This window comes from Amphiura filiformis, chromosome 2 (assembly GCF_039555335.1).
Source record: "Amphiura filiformis chromosome 2, Afil_fr2py, whole genome shotgun sequence".
NCBI lineage: Eukaryota > Metazoa > Echinodermata > Ophiuroidea > Amphilepidida > Amphiuridae > Amphiura > Amphiura filiformis.
Window position 1 is genome coordinate 24,823,993 of NC_092629.1, and position 20,279 is coordinate 24,844,271.

General features: G+C 36.3%; 1 protein-coding gene and 1 long non-coding RNA gene across 2 annotated transcripts in view; both read left to right on the forward strand.

Moving 5' to 3' along the window:
- Positions 1–5,220, forward strand: part of LOC140135723 (uncharacterized) — a 32,188-nt gene extending 26,968 nt beyond the window's left edge. The window contains exons 5-8 of the mRNA XM_072157326.1: positions 479–532; positions 2,048–2,179; positions 3,560–3,796; positions 4,937–5,220. Coding sequence (XP_072013427.1) covers positions 479–532; positions 2,048–2,179; positions 3,560–3,796; positions 4,937–5,127 — 614 coding nt within the window. The 3' untranslated portion in view covers positions 5,128–5,220. The remainder of the gene's footprint in view (positions 1–478; positions 533–2,047; positions 2,180–3,559; positions 3,797–4,936) is intronic.
- A 4,268-nt stretch (positions 5,221–9,488) lies between these two features.
- Positions 9,489–18,455, forward strand: LOC140146015 (uncharacterized). The gene is made up of 3 exons (XR_011858173.1): positions 9,489–9,832; positions 15,607–15,765; positions 17,227–18,455. It is a non-coding gene; the product is annotated as an uncharacterized lncRNA (long non-coding RNA).
- The last annotated feature ends 1,824 nt before the right edge of the window (positions 18,456–20,279 follow it).

The following is a 20,279-nucleotide window of genomic DNA, read 5'->3' on the forward strand; positions in this document are numbered from 1 at the left end:
TCAACACTGTTTTTGCAGTGTACTCGAAAATGTTAAAAGATCAGAAAAGAACATTTATCAAACACAGCATTAACCTTGTAAATCAAATAAGTGTCATTTCATTTGGTAATGTTCAGGCAACGGAACACTAACACTACCAAGTACTGAAGTCCCAGAACACTGAAAAACATGTTGGTCATCATCATGAGAACAATATTAATAATATTTGAACTACATGTACTTATAATAGTTAGGATTGTTGTAAAAAGGTAGATAAAATTGCTTGCATTCTCACATTTACATACAAGCTGCAAGGTTTCATAAGGCTGCGATCACATAGAAGTATGAGTATAATACTATGTGAACTCTGACCGAATGACCGATGTAGGCCTAAGTATAGTGAATACCGTATACAGTATACTTTTATGTGCTCACAGCCTAATGTCATGTTCTTAGCACACACAAAGTCGAAATGATTTTATTTTCTTTTTTCAAACAGGTAATGATGAGAACCAAGAAGAAAGAGAAAATGAAAGGACATCCACATCAGAAGGTAGGTTTGACATGATCTGGTCCATGGGGCCAAAGGAGGCATTTTTGAAATTTGAGTTACTGTAGGCTATCATTTACTGAAAACACCAAAGGTCTAGCATACTTGGTTCTAAAGTTATGAAGTTTTATGATTTATATTTTCTCTATTAATTTTATTGTTTTTTTACTACACATTTTTACCTATATCTCAGTTTCAAATTTGCTGCCTTTGGTCCCATGGACCAGATCATGTCACATATTACACAATGAAAGGGCTATTTTACTCTTTTGAATTTTAAGCAATTGAATCGCTTGGTATTTCCATGTTGAAGTATACTGCGACATGCCACTCAAATGTGTCCGTTTGTTTTTCACAGAAAATTCTTAGATAAGGGTCCATGCTTTGAAAAATTGCCCTAAAAAGATAAAAATGGGGTAGGTTTAGAAAAAAATATCCTTAGACGTGGGTCCATGTTTTGAAAAATCACCTTCAAAGAGCAAAATATACCTCTTTCTTGAGTAAAACTTAACTGCGACCCTTAGAAATAGGGTAGGGTTTTGAAGGTCAGGCAGCACACCCCATCAAAACATAATTCCCATGGGTTTATCATTTCATAATGACATTAATTAACAGGGCCGAAACAAGGTTGACAAATGTGGGGCGGACATCATAAATGTGGAGCGGCCAAAATACAAATATATGCCCAAATTGACATAAAGATATAAAGAAAAACATAACAAATTTCTCAAAAAGTGGAGCAGCCATATGGCATCCCCGGCTGCCCCGTTTGCTATGGCCCTGTTTATTAAAGCAGAATGTTAAACTACAATAAACATAAGGCCCCAGATTGACAAAACAGGCCCCAAATTGACCTAGTTCTATAGTTCAAAATGTTAAACCATACCCAAGAATGAAATTATAGAAAAAGGAGCATTAAGTCAATTTTTGCTTGTAAGGTTTTTGTAAAATGTCCACATTATAATAAGTTTCATGAAACTTGGTCAAAATGATATGCCAAAATTTAACAAGGACCGGGACAAGGACATTTCATTCAAGGCCATCAGAGTCATAAGGGACTGAAGTAATGGAAAGGTTCTGTGTCGGTGTATTCTATAGAACCAAGAAAGAGGGTTTCTGTGCATGTGAGTGTATAGTCCGTTTAGCGACTTGGAGAGAGTGCGTTCTCCAGGGTTCGTACTATTAAATTGTGTGCATTGACTCAATGAACTGGTGTGTTTGCATGCATGATCAAAGGACCCATCCATATACCAAAATTGGCTTAGAAAAAGGGGTCATTGATATACCAAACTGCTGAAAATGCTACCCATGTTTGTGGCACGTCCCCGTTGGGTCATTTGTACCGAGCCCCCCCAGTTCTGCGCATGTGCAGACATATTCTGATGATGGATTCTCAGTGGCAGAAGTGATCTGCAATTATATATCTTTGTATTGTTTTACCAAAAATTATATATTATGTTAACATATATTTTTTCTAGCAACTTTTAACTTCATAATATGTTTCTTTTTTTCTTTAAGGAGGGAGTGTATCCACCGAAGACATAGAAAATGCAGGTATTCCACCTGTGGAATACAATTTGCTATGCTATGACATTTGTGAAGAACTCACAGAGAAACAGTTTAAAAAGTTGAAGTTTTTATTGCGAAAAGGTAACTTTGATAATATCTCTTATAATTTGATCAAATAAAAATTTTATGTTTTTGAAATGATACCTTGCCCATATCTGACTTTATGGGGGGGGGCAAAGTAAATTTCAGCGGTAGGGCAAAATCAATTGCAAAATCAAAATTGCCTCAAAAAGTAGAAATTTGTGTGCTTTTGGGGTTTTTGCCTCAAAAGTGGGGGAGGGGGCAAATTTCCCCTCTTGCCTCCCCATCCCCCGGTAGTGCTGCCACTGATTTTTATTCTTATCTTTTTAGGGGCATGGTCTTTCATGTTCTGTTTTCTATTTTACATTTAGGCCTACCATTAACACAATATGTATTGAAATTTTGAGTTGCATTGTAGTGGTTTTGATATGAGAAGCAAACTCATGAAGCAATATAACAATGCCACAAACTTCAGGTTGTGGTTACCACTTTTTACCATATTTTTGTTCACACCATCTAAACTAAACATCTCGAGCATTAAATTTTACTGGGATAACGAGAAAGATATGAGCTTCCTTGTGATACCAAATTCTCAGTTTTGATGAAGAAAAATCAGGGATGAAGCTGTCAGTCTTGTCACACCTCTTTAAAACAAGAGGACATATCTCAAATAGCGACAAAGATAGTTATCTGTTTCAGTCTGTTTTACTTTAGATTTTGTCTGGTTAATAATATAATTGGTGTGTGACATCTGGATTATTTTTGGCTCCCACACATTATGTGGGGCTTATGTTATTGCCAAAATGGTTGCCTGTCTGGTTGTTTGCCTGGTTGGGGTTGTTTGTTTGACTGGCTGTCTGGGCAGAAGCAAATTCATTAATCCACTGTGCAGCTCCAACACAATAACCGATCAACTTCAAGCTTGGTATGGTGATAGGATATGGTGGCCTGATGTGCTGTATAGTTTGTGTCACGTTATTTGTATATTTATAAATATTAATAGCATATTTGCATATTTTGTCTAAATTTTCATTAATCCACTCTGCAGCTTAAACGCAATAACTGATCAACTTCATTATTATGTTATTATTTTGCATGATACCATAACATATCGGATGAGTCATAAAAATATCGGACGAGCCAACAGCTCAGCCATCCAATATTATATCAAACTTGGTATTGTGATAGTATATGGTGGCCTGATGTACTGTATAGATTTGTGTCATGTTATTAGCATATTTATGAATATTAATGAGCTTATTTGCATATTTTCCCAAATATTCAATTAATCCACAATATTAATGACTTCAATTGCATATTATTGGTACTTACAAACCTCTGTTACTTACCCACCTTTGTGTGGGGGCCACCTTAATTATGAACCACATAATTCTAGTTTATTAATGCAAAATGTTTGATTATTATTTATTTTTATTTCAGACAAGAAAAGTGAGCTTGGAATACCAAGGGATGTTATTGAAAAACTTGAGTCTAAGCAGGACCTTTTGGAATGTATGGAAGATTATAATTATCTTAGTTCAACAAACACATGGTTTGTCCAATATCTATTGTATCATGTTGGAAATTCACTACTCTACAAAAAGGTGCTTGAGTTTCATGCTGACCAGTTGACATCAAAAACACTATTTGTATGTACTCCTGAACAAGTTGATCAAGGTACGTTTACTTATTGATATTTAGATATTTTATGACATTTGGAATGATATTGGGCTTTTTTTTTTCAATCCAAGCATGTTGCGAGTATTCTAGTCATTTGAAATTATAAGACATGTTCTGTGCAAATGCAAAGCAAACATGTGTGCTTGAATGGTGTTAAAACTTTATGCACAACTACTCCCCATTCCAGAAAAATACTAAACTTTACTAATTTTTTTGGATTAAAAAAATATTATCAAGTTCTGCTAAATGAAATAAAGCTCAATCCTAATCATTCATTTAGTACTAACCTGGAGAAAAGTTCATTATTTTACTAATTTCTTGAAAAAAGAGCCAAAAACATGCATTTTGGCATGTTTTCTGACAATCGGGTCACAAAAATCAAAGACTCACTAGGTCGGCATCTGGTAACCGCGGTTGTTTCACTGACCCAGTTGATTGAACTGTAGGGTTATTGCGTCATGGCATCCTGTAGGATGTATGCATGCATGCGCAGTGCATATCATGTAGTATTTTGTAGTCCCGGGTTTGTAGTACCTGGGCATGTTAGGGTTAAAAGTATATTTTTGTTTGTTTGTTTATTTCTTTTCCTTAAAAAACATGGTACATTTCATAGCCAACTTCTATATCAAATCCTAGATTGCTTTTTTGGTAGTTCATTACTGTTGACAGTGTAAGCTGGTAGCCCTCCCAAGCATTGTTACTATATAGTCATGAACATGCTGAATTTGAGATTCTATTTATTTTGTATAAAAAACCAAGTAATTATGATACATGTAACCTAATATGTGACATGATCAAGGGAAATGAGTCACATGTCAGCAATTTTCAATTAAGAAGTTTTTGACATCATTTTCTAGCATTCTACGAATGCTACATTTTAGTGATAACCCCATTATATGTAATCATGATTCATAACCTCATGAATATGCACGATGCAAACATTTGACAAACATTTAGCGATCAAAACGTTTGCCAAACGTTTGCGGGTGTTAACGAAAATGTTTGACAAACGTTTGTGATCGGCAATTGTTTGACAAACGTTTGGCGAAAACGGCTGTGTAGTGCAATTATTAACCTCTAATTTATGGCATGACAGTTTCCAATATTGCAATTCTTTTTTGTTTCTTTTATCAACAGGAGCAGGAAGATCCTTAGTTAAGTTGAAGATCGTCGGTGACATTGAACAGTTCAGACCAATAGACGTTGAAGAATTTAGACAGCTGCTTGCCAAACAGTGTGGAAAAAATATAGTGTACATTTCAGAAAAAGGTCAAGCAGATGGATGCATTATGCTATATTTTGATGTGCCATCTGAGTGCAAAGAGTAGTGTACTTCTGTCAGGACTTAGATGAATGGTGTGTTCTACATGGTATCTTCCAAGTTTGGTTTGACAATGAAGAAGTCATTTCACTGCCCCATGTACGTGTAGAGTCAAGTGAACCAAGCCTGTGTAAGTAATTCTGCTGTCATAAAGCAGCTTACTAACAGGGACAGACTTATGTTTCAGTTTTCTACTGGCCCTCCGGTCCAATGAAATGGCAAATCTACTGGCCCTGCAATAAATTTACTGGCCCAGCTTTTTTAATATGTTTAAAAGTGCAAAATAAAGAAGTGTGTTGCAATGCGACTTAGAGACAACCAATTAGCAAACTTAACCAGGGAATTTATTATGATATCGGGAATTGCCTGTCACACATGATCGCACACAGTGACGTAGGCAATCGGTCGGACCTCATCTGGCCAAAACATATTGACCCAGGTCAGCATACAGCCATATCCTTCCCGACATGCTTAGTAGCAAAGACCGAAGAAGATATTATTCTTGTAATCCACAAACTATGTACACAAATATACATTCGGCCACATTTTATTATACGTTAAATACGAATTTATTAAACATGGTAACAAATATTCTCTAGCAAATTGGTTACAGCCTAGGCATATTATAAATTCGGGATATTAAATATCTTCCTGACCAGCCAGATCTGCGCATGGTCAAAGACGAGGATAGACGAGTATCAGACCGACGCAAACTGGCTTAGTCTCCACATCAGCCAGTTTGGTTATGCTCCCTGTGTAGGAGACTCGGTCAGACCTCATCTCTTCGCATCGACTGTGACCTTTAGTCCCCGACATTGCCCTTATGAACTCACATCCTCCTGACTAACACAGTCATGTTACTTGTGTGTTAACATTATTTTATTCTTTGCCACTTTAAGTCAAACAAACCCTTTTAACATTTTTAATTGTTTTGTACCGAGTTCAGTCTGTATTCCCTCCTTAACCCTAACCCGCCTGTATACTACAAAATACTACTTGATATATGCGCTGTTCGTGCGTTCATCCCACATGGTGTGTTGACGCCATCGCCCTAAGCGATATATAGGCATGGTTTCGCTGGCCAGCGAAGCCCAAGACCCGTGGCAAGGTGTCGCTGACCGAGTCCTTGGCATGCGAGGGGTCTCGGGTTCTAATCCCACCCACAGCAAACAACTTCTTTCCTTCTTTTCTCTCTTTATTCTTTCCTTCTTTCCCTTCCCGTCGCCAAAAAGCCCTTAGAGGGTTAGGGTTAGGTTACCACTAGCGAAACTCATTATATGCTTCCTTAACCCTAACCCTACCCGTGGTTTTTGTGCTATCGGAAGGGAAAGAAGGAACGAAAAAGGAGAGAAGATGGAGAAGAAAGTCACTTGGCACCCCCGGGATTCGAACCTCGGACCCCTCGCATGCCACGCAGAAGATCCCCAGCATGTAGGTACACAGATGACGTTGGCCCGGCTAACGATTCCCTGGGCATATATGACTTGGTCTGATTGCGCTCATCAAGTCCTGTGGAATGCATGCACGCAGAGTGGTTTTAATAGTGAGCTTTAGTGAGTCCTAGTTGGGTTAGGGTTAACCCTAACCCGCCTGTATACTACAAAATACTACTTGATATATGCGCTGTTCGTGCGTGCATCCCACATGGTGTGATGACGCCATCGCCCTAAGTGATATATAGGCACGGTTTCGCTGGCCAGCGAAGCCCAAGCCCATGGCAAGGTGTCGCCGACCGAGTGCTTGGCATGCAAGGGGTCTCGGGTTCAAATCCCACCCACAGCAAACAACTTCTTTCCTTCTTTTCTCTCTTTATTCTTTCCTTCTTTCCCTTCCCGTCGCCAAAAAGTCCTTAGGGGGCTAGGGTTAATCTAGTTCCAAAAATTCACAAAGGTTCAAGTATGTGGTATTTACGGTATCGCTATCATCATCAGATGATTGGAAGTCACTAGTAGCAGGTACATGTAGGCCTATACTATCGCCGTAAAAAGCGGCCATATATTTCCAACTTGCTTGCAATGCAAGAATAAGAATAAATGGACGAAAAGATTGCAGGGCATGAAACACAGTGTTGTGGCACTCGGTGTTTAAATTACACATACATGTAGGTGACAAGTGGAGTAGAAACTGTGTCTAAGAAGTCCATCACTGATTATAACTTGTCTCTCATTAGTTATATCAGGCTCAAAAATCTAGTGGCCCGCCGGGTCAGCATTGTTGGAAGTTTACTGGCCCGATGCAAAATCCACTGGCGCAGGGCCACCGCTAAAATCTGTCCCTGTTACTAATATATCTTTAAATGTAGGTGTCCAATTTATTTATTGGTGATACCTTAATTATGGCAGCAAAATCTGTGTGTTTTCCAAACATTTTCATTTTGATCCATTTTAATCTAAAATAACAAGATAAATTGAAAGAAACCTCCACTGGCTATAAAAACTTCATGCTTAATGTCTGAATATAACATAACGTTAAAATAGCTCTGCTGACCTGACAAATGCAACCAATTTGGCTTATTCTATTTAGGTGTAAGTTGGGACATGTAAATATTATAAGTATGCCAAAATATCTTGTTTAAAAAAAACCCAATAAAATTGTATATTATGGCTTAAAAGTAACATAATGTCCCATGATAATCATGTGTTGTTATGTTGTTGTCTTGCAGATGTAAGGAATGCTGATACAATTTTAGCTGTTCTGGAGAACAATGTTCCTGAAGTGAAAGGAACAACTCCTGCATATTCACAATCCTTACAGATAGTAAGTATGAAATTCAGTGCAATGTTAATGCAGTTATCTATTTCAGCAAAACATTTATACCCAGAACCAGATTTATCTTTTTCAGGGCCCTAGTCCAGCCTAAAATTTAGGGTCCTAATGTTTGCCTTATAATTGGTGAAAATTATAAGGCTTTTGTTACTGGCTTCACACACATCAATGAAATCCCAAGTTATGCTTGAATAAATTTACATAAGCTTGTGTCAGTTATTATGTAACGCACAAATAGTGTAAACGCTGTGCCCAACTGTATTCATGCACCATTTTTATATCAATACACAAATTACACAGTGTAATTCTCATGTGAGTCTCATTTTTTCCAAACCATGTTTGTTTTTTTATCCTCCCAAATTTGTGGCCCTGGATCCTGGGCCAAGGCATGTCTGGCCCTGTGGTAAATCTGAGCCCTTATGATACCATTATGTACTGAGAGGTTGCTAGTAGTAATTTTCTGCATAAAATTATTATTTACTTATCTGTTTCACAAAATGATTATCACAGCTGCAATTAACTCTCTTGCTTGTAAGCTAACGAGTAACAGTAAGTACAAACAAAGCTAGTAAGTACTGTAAAATTTCAGATTTTAGACAGGTCTGGTGGCTTGACACATGTTTTTTTACAATTTTAGGGAGGAAAGCCTTTACTCCATCTGGCTTCTGAGTTGAACAACCTGGAAATGGTAAAGTATCTCATATCACAAGGAGCAAGAGTGGATGAAGTAGACCAGGTATGCATTGTCAAAATAACAAAACAATATGTACATGTACTCTTTTAATGTGAAAGAGTAATAAAGGGACCACTCACCAAAGAATAAAACTTTCAAACTTTAAAAGTTTGAAATAGTGAAATTTGCCATAATAATAAGGTTAAATAATGAAGAAGGAGGCAGCCTATTATGCTTTACCCTAGCAGGGCGTAAGATAATGCGAGACACAATCAATATATGCAAGGTTCGGAAATAAATGATGGAAGTCTGAGAAATTTTGATTATAATTGGCTGCTTAGACACAGTGAGAGAGTTCTAGTACCGACTGTGAACTCAGGTAGTACTCTGGACCGGTATAGCATAATTTAGTACATACTTTTAAAGTATGATGTTTTGCATAGACTCTTCAATCGAGTTTGGTGATATATAATGAAATATACGTGTTCGTTACTTTAAAAATATTTGTCAACTTGTGAATCAAATGTGAATTAAGAAATATATTGCATTATATCCTAACAATTTTGATTGACCTTTTGCGTGGTTCGCAAATAATTTGAAGAATTTTTGCATTGTTTTAGAAAATATTCCACCCAGTTATATATCACCACGTGGTCATTTTAATTCCAGGGCTTATACCACTAAATCAGACTTCTGCCTAAGTTTATCAGTCATGTAGTGCCATCTTTACATACAAAATGTGACAAATTGATACAATATTAGCAATTTTAGTGTTCAAAACCATGTTTGAATAGAATTTGTAAATGTGAATGCCACACAGGTTTAAATAAAACAGGAATTTTTGGACAATATTTACGGCTATCTGCGCATGAATATACAAGGCCAAAATGTAGTTAGCAGTCGGAATTTTATATATCGCTAGTTTTCTCAACAAGTAGACGAGCAATGTTCATAATATTGAGCCATTCATGCTTTGTTATGAAAAATATTCTTCTCTAAGATGATACAGAATTTATAATTCGAAACTGTAAAGAAAAAAATCTTCTTTTGCATAAAAAAAAGTTATGGAACTTGCGTGGCAAAATCAATGACGACGATTTTAGTGGTGTGCGGTGCTTTCCAATATCATGAATATAGACAGCTTGTCATTCTCACAATAATGTCCGCCGCTTTATATCGCTCAGCTAGGCGAAGTAGTGTATATTTATTCGATGTGAGAATCTGTGCATCACTGTCAGATAGTTGGTGTGGTTGAATCATTCCTCGTAGCCAGGTAAGTCTTTGCAAATTAGTTATAAGATACGACGTGTCAGTGTTTACTACACACGCTACACCCCATTACATACATCCACCATGGCCATGGCAGCATCGTATACATGTACACAGTACATAGACATGTCAATTATTGTCATAGATAGATACCAGTGCCGTACTATTACGCTGACTTTCGTATTCGGCGAGGAGGACGATTTCGACCTCCTGGTTTGTTTACAAACAGAGAGGTAGACAAAAAACCGTTCCGCTTGTCCAAACACTCAAGTATCAGAAGGATGGTCCACAATAGCGTGATTCACGTAACCTGAATAGGGATTAAAAAGCTGTCACGTAGAACCATGTGCTTCTATTGTCCAATTTGCCATCAAGATTTCATATGGAAACAGTTCAGACCCAGTACATGATCATGTCAGAAATTAATATTTTGTTCTGGTGGGTCTGATTATTCGGACTAGATAGATACATGTACGTATGTATGTCATGTATCAGGTATGTGAGTTTCGGCTTTTAATATACTGCAGCTCCATACGCTTGATGTATGTATCAGCTAGAAATTTCAACAGCTTTTAGCTTTCAAAGTTAAAACACTGCTTGAAGTTGAACAGCTGTACACGTGATTTATCCAACCGCGATTCAAATTAGGTCCTATCACATAAATTTCAAACTACAACACGAACGAACAACCCTTGCCTTGGATACAATAATTAAAGCCATATTATAACGTCTCTGTAAAAATAGATTAGTAGATCCTGCACACCATGTGCGTCGGCCTACTGTGCATACGTGTTACTAGACAAATATTTCCATCGTAAAATGCGGTTCCATCGTTTTATTCAAAATCTCGGATTTTGACAAAACTACAGCACCTAAAGTCTTGATTTTTGCAGAGTATCTTTATTGACTAAAGTACATTACAATCGTAAAATTACGTACATTACAATCGCAGAATTAAAAAAAAAAATTGAGGGCGTTCTCCTCAGCAAATGTTATGATAATATGGCTTTAAGTCTTAATTATAGTACTAAACTAATCACGAGTGCGATGGCATGGCCATGGTTGGATTCACTGCGATACGCACTCATGGGCGAACTCGCTGCCGGTGTACATGAAGCTTCACATCACATTGGATGCTAGTTCCATCTAGATCACTTGCCCACTTCTCAGTCATTCTTTCGGACGGTCGGCCTGACGTTACTTGTGATAGATCGCTTCTTCCATTGCTCGTGAAGTTTACATGTAGTCAAGAATTTGCTCACCGATAGCTTCACATTCTAGGCTAGAGACCATTGCATTCAAAATTTAGTAGGATTCGCTGAAGCATGACACCGTATAAATTAAAGCAATGGAAGTTCAGAATTAAACACATACAGCCGATAACCACAGGCGATTGCATCAAAAATGTTCGTAAAATTACAATAAACTAAGGGATACCAAGCGCTTCGCTGGTCCCCGCTAGATGAGTAAATGGGAGCAATCACTAAAACAGGAGGAATTACTGAAAAGGTAGAATCATTGAAAGGTAAATTTTATTTTTCTAAACCTGTCCCTTCTTGCATTTCCATTTTCTTTTCAGTTTATTCTGCACGGGCCTAGTTTGTTTCCATTAAAACAAAATGCTATTTAGCTTTTGATTTTCCGCTTCCATGTTATTTATCTATCTAGGCCTAACCCCATTCCCATTATTTTCTAAATCTATCCTTTCTTATACGCTTTCCTTTATAGCTTCATTTTTATCAGCTGCTTAGCTTGTGATTTCCGCTTCCTTCAGTTGTTATTTATTTTTCTTATTTTTCGTGATTAGTTTCTAATTTTAACTTCTTTTATCCCTTAATTTTCCTGATTAGTTTCTTTCTTTCCCTCTTTAGTTTGCTCCCGTTTCATTTAGTTACTGTAATCATAACCTGTATAGGCCTACCCGTAGGCCTACCTTTTTTGTCTTCTTCTTTTTTTCTATTCATTTAGCTCCTTTCTTTCTCTTCAGTTTCTTTTGCATAGGTCTATTTTGTTCCCATGCTGCTTAGCTTGTGATTTCCGCTTTCCATGTTATTCATTTATTGAGCCCTGTTCCCATGCATTATTTTAGTTTTGGCTTTTTTTCTACATTTTGTTCCCATTTTCATATTTCCTGCTTAGCTTGTGATTTCCGCTTGAATTTTATCTATTTAATTCTGTTCTCATTATTTTAGTTTTTTTACGTTATTTATTTATTTATTTATTTATTTATTTATTTATTTATTTATTTACTTTTTTATTTTATTTTATTTATTATTTATTTATTTATTTATTTATTTATTTATTTATTTATTATTTATTATTTATTATTTATTATTTATTATTTATTATTTTTATTATTTATTTATTTTTATTTATTTATTTTTTTTAATTTTTTTTATTTTTATTTTTTTATTTATTTTTTTATTTATTTATTTTTTTTTTTTTTTTTTATTTTTTTTTTTTTTTTTTTTTTTTTTTTTTTTTTTTTTTTTTTTTTATTTTATTCTTTCTTTCATTTTTAGCTTCCTTCTTTCCTCTCGTATCCTCACGATTTTTATCATCTTGGCGGGTAATCTCTTAACCTAATCCAGTACCATGCATATAATCCACAACCCGACCCATCCATAGGCCTACCTTTTCAGTTTTGTCTTCCTTTCTTTTCTTTTCTATTTCTCTGTCTATATATACATCACATTGCTCAGTACGCCGACGCACTAACGCCAACCCCTGCTGCCAGTTAGTTACGGCACGCGCTACCACTGAGTTTTGACAACAAAAATCCCGGGAAAAACCATATTTTCACTGATTTTGAGGCCAATTCTTGGTCTTGACCGCTTTCAACCAAATAAAGTGCAATGCATTCCCGTATATTCCTCAATCTCCCGTATGAATGTGGCTGTAAAACTAAACGACGATTCATTATAGGCCTAGAATAAATAATAAAATTCACGCGACGTAGACTTAATCTCTTGGCTGCCAACTTCGGTGCAGTGGCGGAAAATGGGGTGCGAGCTCATGAGAGGCGAAAAGCTCGTAAGATCATTCTTAAAGTACGCGATGTTGTGCATCTAGATAGCCTGAATCATTTCTTGGCCACCTCGCAGTTGGCAGAAAACAGGGCAATGTTGCTCTGCGTATGGTTTTTTAATGGAAATATTATTACGCGGTTCACACTGTCCTTATTACCCACAATGCCACTGCATGCGATTTTGCATAGCAACGCGACAGTTTTTTATGTTATTCTCTTAGTTACCATCAATTTTTGCAAAAATGAACCTCAGATGGTTTAATGGCAATATGTACCGATCAATGTACGAATAAATCAGAGCTGAAAGTGAAATCATCTCTGAGTCTATTCGCGCGCACAAGATTTAGCGACTTCCTTTTATTTATATAGATAACCTTCGTGCAAAAAATTGCACCGCTGTCTGACCAACAAAACATGGCACAGCACTCTAGTACCGGTAACTATCGTGTGCAAATTTGAAGCTGGAGTTCTCGAATATAAACCCATTGGTTGCTTTTGCCAAGATTTGGCTGTTCCATCTCGGCCCCTGTCTTACAAAAGGGGACACTTGAATTGCTGTTGCAATTAGTGGGTGAAATCACAAAACATGCCATTGCATTGTCCGAAAGTGCATGGGTGCAATAGATCTAAACAGCCCGACCGAGAGAATGTCTGTCAAAGGGGACACCCTTGTGAAATCCCTATTGGTTTGTGCAGGACCTCTTAGTTCAAGACAATTTCCCCCATAGTGCAACGGTATGTGTCCCCTTCGTGTCTGAATTCAGCCAAATCTCAGCAAAAGCGATCTATCACAAGTGATGTCATGCCAACCGACAACCGTACATTTCATGATTTAAGTTATGAACTTATGATATTAAATCAACGCTGATCGACCCAAAAAAAAAAATGGCAAAGGACTCTAGCATGGAATTCGTATAGTCTACATGTGCAAATTTGACGCTAGAGTTAATCTCAAAGTAACTCGGTTCAGGTCACAAAGGATGCAAAAATGCATACCGTGACGCTACTTGATCTCATTATTGACCCAGAACTGGCAGCGTGCAAAAGCACATACATATACTGTAGTATGTACTGTTAAATTTTGTTTACGGTTTACATTCCCGTTTTTTTTCCAAAAGTATGTGGTTTTGCATACATGCATGTATGCAAAAGTAGGGACCTACATACTTTTGCAAAATAATTTTCCCTATGTAGTCAGTCTCCTGTAGCCATAAATGCAATTTGTACATACATGTACCGGGTATACATGCAAAAATACATACTTTCATAGCAGTGACAAAACAGAAAATAAAATGAAATGAAATTAATTTTACGCAAAATGGAAATATAATACCAGACTCAAGAGTCAAGAATATTTTTGTCAACAGCAATTTTGGGTGGCCTGGGCTCACATATAGATGTGAGATAAATTTACGTGTCAAATGCGCATATTTATAGCAATAATTGGCGGTTTAAATGTAAATGACTGATTTCCAATATTCTAATTCTGTAAGCATATGGCTGAATATGATTATTTTTGGTTGATTTTGTGCAATTTATGGACTATAAATTTGATGTTAACTAAGTCCTGTCACATTTTATGTGAAAATTAATCGAGAAAAAAACAATTTTTGTTAATAACAATATAAACCTGTAAATAAACAAACTGAAATAGAAGCGGCATACCTGATCCACTGAAAAGGCATGCTGTGCGGCTGACTACATTGTTAGCACAATAGCTTGGCGTGTACCTTCTATACAATGTTACGTAAATAATTCAATAGATGTTCCATCTGTCTCACTTCCCTGGTTCCTGGGACACATATCGCACCATCATACATTGAAACATTCTTAATTTACAAACTACATATTATATCAAAATTATACATTTTCTTGAAGAAAGAAGTTTACTCTTTCCAAAAAAGGGGCAAGTCTTAAGCAGTCCAAGCATTATATCCTGTATTTTCCACTTATTTTGACTGAAAATTTTGTAATATGTCATTCCGTGTACATCATAACAGTTCATCAACTAGTGGCAACCTTTTCAAAGTATATATTTAGGTGGGCCATTGCACTGATAAGGTTGGGTTTTTTATATGTGCTGTGGTTTAGATGTTACATGTTTTTGAGGCGGTGCTTCTTGTTGACATCATTTTCATGCATACAAGGATTTGCACAGACTAGCCCCTACTGACATGCCATATTTGGGCAGACTGGACATTTTCCTTTCAGAAAATATACACATTTACTATGATAGGGTCTATATTTAGTAAATTAGGAGTGTTTCAATGCAATATGATGCGCGATCATTGAAATTTACTGCACAAAGGAACACCACTTCATTACACACGACCATTTCCATTTTCATATAAAATGCAATACAAAGTTAAGAGAGGGAGATCAGTACTGCATGCAAAACCATGGTTTTGCAAAAAAATTACATACTTTTTGAAAGTATGTGGTTTTGTATATATGCAAATGCAAATACATTTGTAAATAAGTACATAAATATTCATAATGATATGCAAATAACATGGCACAAAACTATACTGCACGCCAGGCCACCATTACAATACCAAGTTTGAAGGTGATCGGTGATTATGCTTTAATCTGCAGAGTGGAATAATGAAAATGTAGGTAAAATTTGCAAATAAGCTCATTTATATTCATAAATATGCGATAGCAGCCATGGACAGAGGGGACGGACGGACACGCCATAATTAGTATTGTTATGAGAAGTTCTTCTTCAACCTATATTTTTTCTTTTCCAGATTTTGCATGTTGAAAGTAGTCGGAGCTGAATATGTGAAACAAGATTTAATACAACAAGAGTGCTGTAACAGTTGCAAAATACTTTCCTGTTCTCTCTGCTGAACCCTACAAGAGCTGCAATCAGATAATGTTGTACATTTTACAGGTGCTTGAGTCAGGTAAGGTGTATCATGTAGCTCTATGAGCAGGGCTGCAAGTGGCCATATATTTCCTATATTTTTAAGATTTCTCTATTTCCTTAGAAAGTTTTTAACAGCCCTATAATCCCTATATTTTCATATAATTAGAATATTTGTAGCTGAAGGTCTAAAACGTAAATGCCTCCCTGGACCCCCCCCTGTCAGGCTTGTTTGTATACATTTCTATAATTACAGGTTGCATTTTTGCCCTGCAATTTCAGTTAATTCTCTAACTTCTTGGGGCTTTAGCCATGAACCTACACTAGCCCTTTTCACAGTTCATATTGAGTTTTTGCATATAAAATAGAGATAATCAGTGTGATGTTGTATGCCGCTATCTTGTGGGTGCACGCTGCGATGCTCGTTCGATCTATATGTGAACAGCTAAACGCACCATCGATGCGTGGCACTGCTGCGACCTGCGCGTAGTGTCTAACACATGAACACACAGATCATTTGTATCCACAAGATGGCGAAATTGGCTGACAGCCCCTATTAATCCCAAGATCGTTAAAACTATTTCTTGCAACAATACAAATAATTTGAGACTAGTTTCATCAAAATCAGAGCAAGTTCCATTTTAGCCCCCATCGGAGGAAAAATTGGACCTATGACGTCCCAATTTTGCCCATAACTCCATAACCGTACATCATAGATTGGTCAAAGTATACCTTATCTGAAGTAGTATTACCAGAGAGTCACGATGGTGTGAGTTTTGAACAGGTCTGCGTAATTTTGAACTTTACCCTTTACCCTGTTCTTCCCCGGAAGTAAATAACTGCCCAATATACTAGTACCCTTTACTAAATGTTTGTTTAGTTATTTTTAACTTTTTTTGCGAACTGACCCTACCATATGGGCCATCCTGCCCCGCTCCCTAAATTTGTTTGTCTGCTTTACTCTGTTAGTATTGTAAGGCTTGCAGTCCTGAGATTGGGTTTGTATGTAGCCAAGACACATGGCTCTCATATGGGTCAGTCAGGTCCCTTCTAACCTTAAAATTGACATATAGATACTAGTCGGAAAAAGGGCAAAGACTCCTCGGTCTCCCCTATTGCACTGTTTGAAGTTGCTTTGTCTATATATAAATCTTATTCCACTTAGCAATTCTGGAAACAATATTATCCAGATACACAACACAAATATTCTTACGCATGTCATTTTAAGTGTCCATGTGCCATTTTCAAATTAATGTAATACAAAAGCAACCTGGTCCCAAATGCTTTTGAACTATGTTTATTCAAACAAAAGAAAGGAATTCCACTATTGCTGGAGTGTGGCTAACAGTACGAGTAGATCAGGACATTAAATTAAGTTCCATTAATTATAGAATTTACTGTTCCAAAATGCTAATAACACATTCATGAGTATCCACAGTCAATTGTACAAATGTATGTATTTCTTATTATCTTCTCTTTCTCTGACTCTTTTTATCCATAGAATCATTTGATGCCCTCATTGATGCTACAAGGGAACAAGTGACAACAGCGACACAGTCATTCATGTTTAGCAGCGGGGAAATTTTCTCAATTGTCAACATCCACAGATGTGTATAAAAATGAATGATACAAGCTGCATAAATATGATGAACAAATATATACACTTTATCTATTTAAAAATGCAAGGCTTTTAAGACCAGCACATTTACATGGATTTGTTTCGAAGGAAATGTCAGTGACTGGTCATTTCATATTACCAGTGTTAGCAGAACTCATTGTAAAGCTGACAGCATGGCTAAAAATTCAAGTCAAATCCTACCTTATTAGAATGAGAAGCATGTTATTAAAACATATGGAAACTATATTTAGCAAATAATGTAAACTATAATTATATTGTGAATGATTAGATTTTGTGAATGATTAGCCAAGTCAAGTCCAGTCAAGTCAAGTAATACTTTATTGTACTATTCAGCAAATTACTTAGGCTGTGTCCTTCTGCTCTTTCTGATTATCACGTAAAAAGAACTACAATCTTAGAAAAAATTGTTTGAACACTTTTAAGGCCTTATTGGAAATGGTCCCCCTTCTACCCCCTTACAATATTAGCATGCCCAATATGCGCATCTTCACCATATCTTCTCCCAACATTGTTTGGTGGGGAAAGGGGAGGGAGAATGCTTAAGATAAACATTGAGACAACACTACTATAATCCTTAGTTTCCAGTGGATATAGTGTGCACACTATACTAAGAAGAACATGGGAATTACAGTGGGTGTTCGAACACATTTTTTCCGGGATTGTAGGTCACACATTGTTACCCAGTTTGACTAGCGAATGAGGTGCCAATGTGATTCTAGAGTTCAGTCTTTTGATCAAGTATTCTACATGTGTATGCCAATTGAGTTTGTCATCAATCATAGTGCCAAGATATTTATATGAGGACACATGCTCCACTTTACTTAGCCCTACTATAGGGCGTTTTAAACACGCTATATCCGAGAACTGCTAAAACCCACTATAACCGCTCCACCCGATTTCTGGGGAATAGCAGTCACAGGGTTTAGCAGTTCTCTGGATATAGCCAGGTTTTATGATATAGCATGGTTTTGGATCATCACAGTCAAAAGGCCATATACTAGTAGGGCTAACCTTACTACCCTTCACCACTATAAGGCTTGGAGTTGTACTTGACGTCCTGAAATCAATTATCATTTCCTTAGTTTTGGAAACGTCTCTGTTATGCTATGTTATTTTGTGTATCAAAATAACCAAATTGTTGAGACCACATGTCACATTATCCAATTCATTCCAAGGCATAGGTTTTAAACATTTAGACACATCTGCTTCTGCTTGAGAACATTATTACAGTAGCCCTGAGTAATTCAATTTGAAAATTTTTCTTTGTTTACAATTTAAAGCTACTGCATGAAAGTTGGGAATTCCCTTTACCGTGTAATCACAGTAAACAAAGTCAGAACTATTTATGTACTCACAATTCCCTAGTGTAAAGTAGATATAACATCATTTTGGAAATTCCCCAGGAAGTGAAAGGTTAATGTTTAAAATTAGGCTTGGGAATTTCCAGATTACATCGTATTTTGTGAAAGAGTGAATATGTAATGTGCTAATAGAACTGGACATTTATTTATGTTTATGTATCAGAACATTATAAATCATATTTTACTTTTATTTATTCAAATACTGTTAACTTTTCAAGCATTTTTTTCTTGTGCATTCTGAAGTGAATTTGGGTGAAAGGTGTGTTTGGCCTTGACGACTCCGTAACAATATTTGACTCACGTTGCTGTTTAATCGCACCTGCTGTCCCAAATCTACAGAGTGTATAAACATTATTCATATATACAGATAATACAACTTCTAAGTTCCCCCTGATAAATGTTTGAATAAATTAATGTAGTTTTAGCCTATTTAAAAACAGAAAAAGCATAATATAATAAAAAACATGTTGTGCATCTTCAGTGTTTTTTAAAGGAAATCCATTCAAGCTATTTTAAGTTACTATGAGTAGTTGAACAAAGTTTGACCATATTTTAAGAGAGCTGGTCTCCACTATATTGAGAGCAGGTCTCTTATTTAATCCCTTGAAAAAGAAAAAATTGTCTTTTAAAAACATCGGATTTTAAACTTTTTTTATATGTTTAGTGTTACTGTTACTCCCCCATGGATGTTGTCATATTTCCCCTGTTTTTAATTTCATCCATTGCTAGTGGGTAAGTGTGACACTGTTGTATCCTTTTGGATACATCCTTTGATTCCCCAGCTGGTCAGTTGGAACAGATTTTCCCAGTTTTTATATCATGTTTTAAAAGTTACACAGTAAAGCTCTTTTTAAGGGCTCTGGACTGGTATGAGCGTGTGCACAGTATTTTTTGTGTGGCATGAGAGCACAGCAAACAAATCGAATTGCATTCTGAATACGAAGAATGTGCTTCTGATATCATGCCATTGCAACTTTTCATTTCAAATTTTGTTCAATTGCTCTGAAACATGGGAAGCATCATTGCATATTTAACACTGAAGATGCCCAACATGCCATACAATTACATAATCGGTTGAAAAACATTTATGCGGGGAAACTTTTAAAAGTTGTGTTACCTGTATGTACAAGGGCGCTTCAGAAACACACAACAAACGGACGTCACTTCATTACCAAATACAAGGTGAAACAAAGTATTACCTGCAATTTTTTGTCACATTGTGTCAACAGTGATTTGGGAAATAAAGGTTATCAAAGCATAATGTTATTTGTGAATTGTTTACTTGTGTGATTCAATGACAATGTGTAACACTACAGCAGAGCATACCAGTTCCTGGTTATGGTTATTTGAACACTGTTCTACTTGTCAAGTGGAAAAAATGGACATAATTTGTGAGAAGTCCAACTACATGATTAGCTCACAGACTTATTTGGTGTTTGTTTAGGCTAAGAAACAGCAAATTCATTTTTTGCCGTAAAAATATTTTTTGCCGTAAAATCATGAAATTCTGACAAATTTGGAAGAAGAGTTACTTGATTCAATACTCGCATTGTT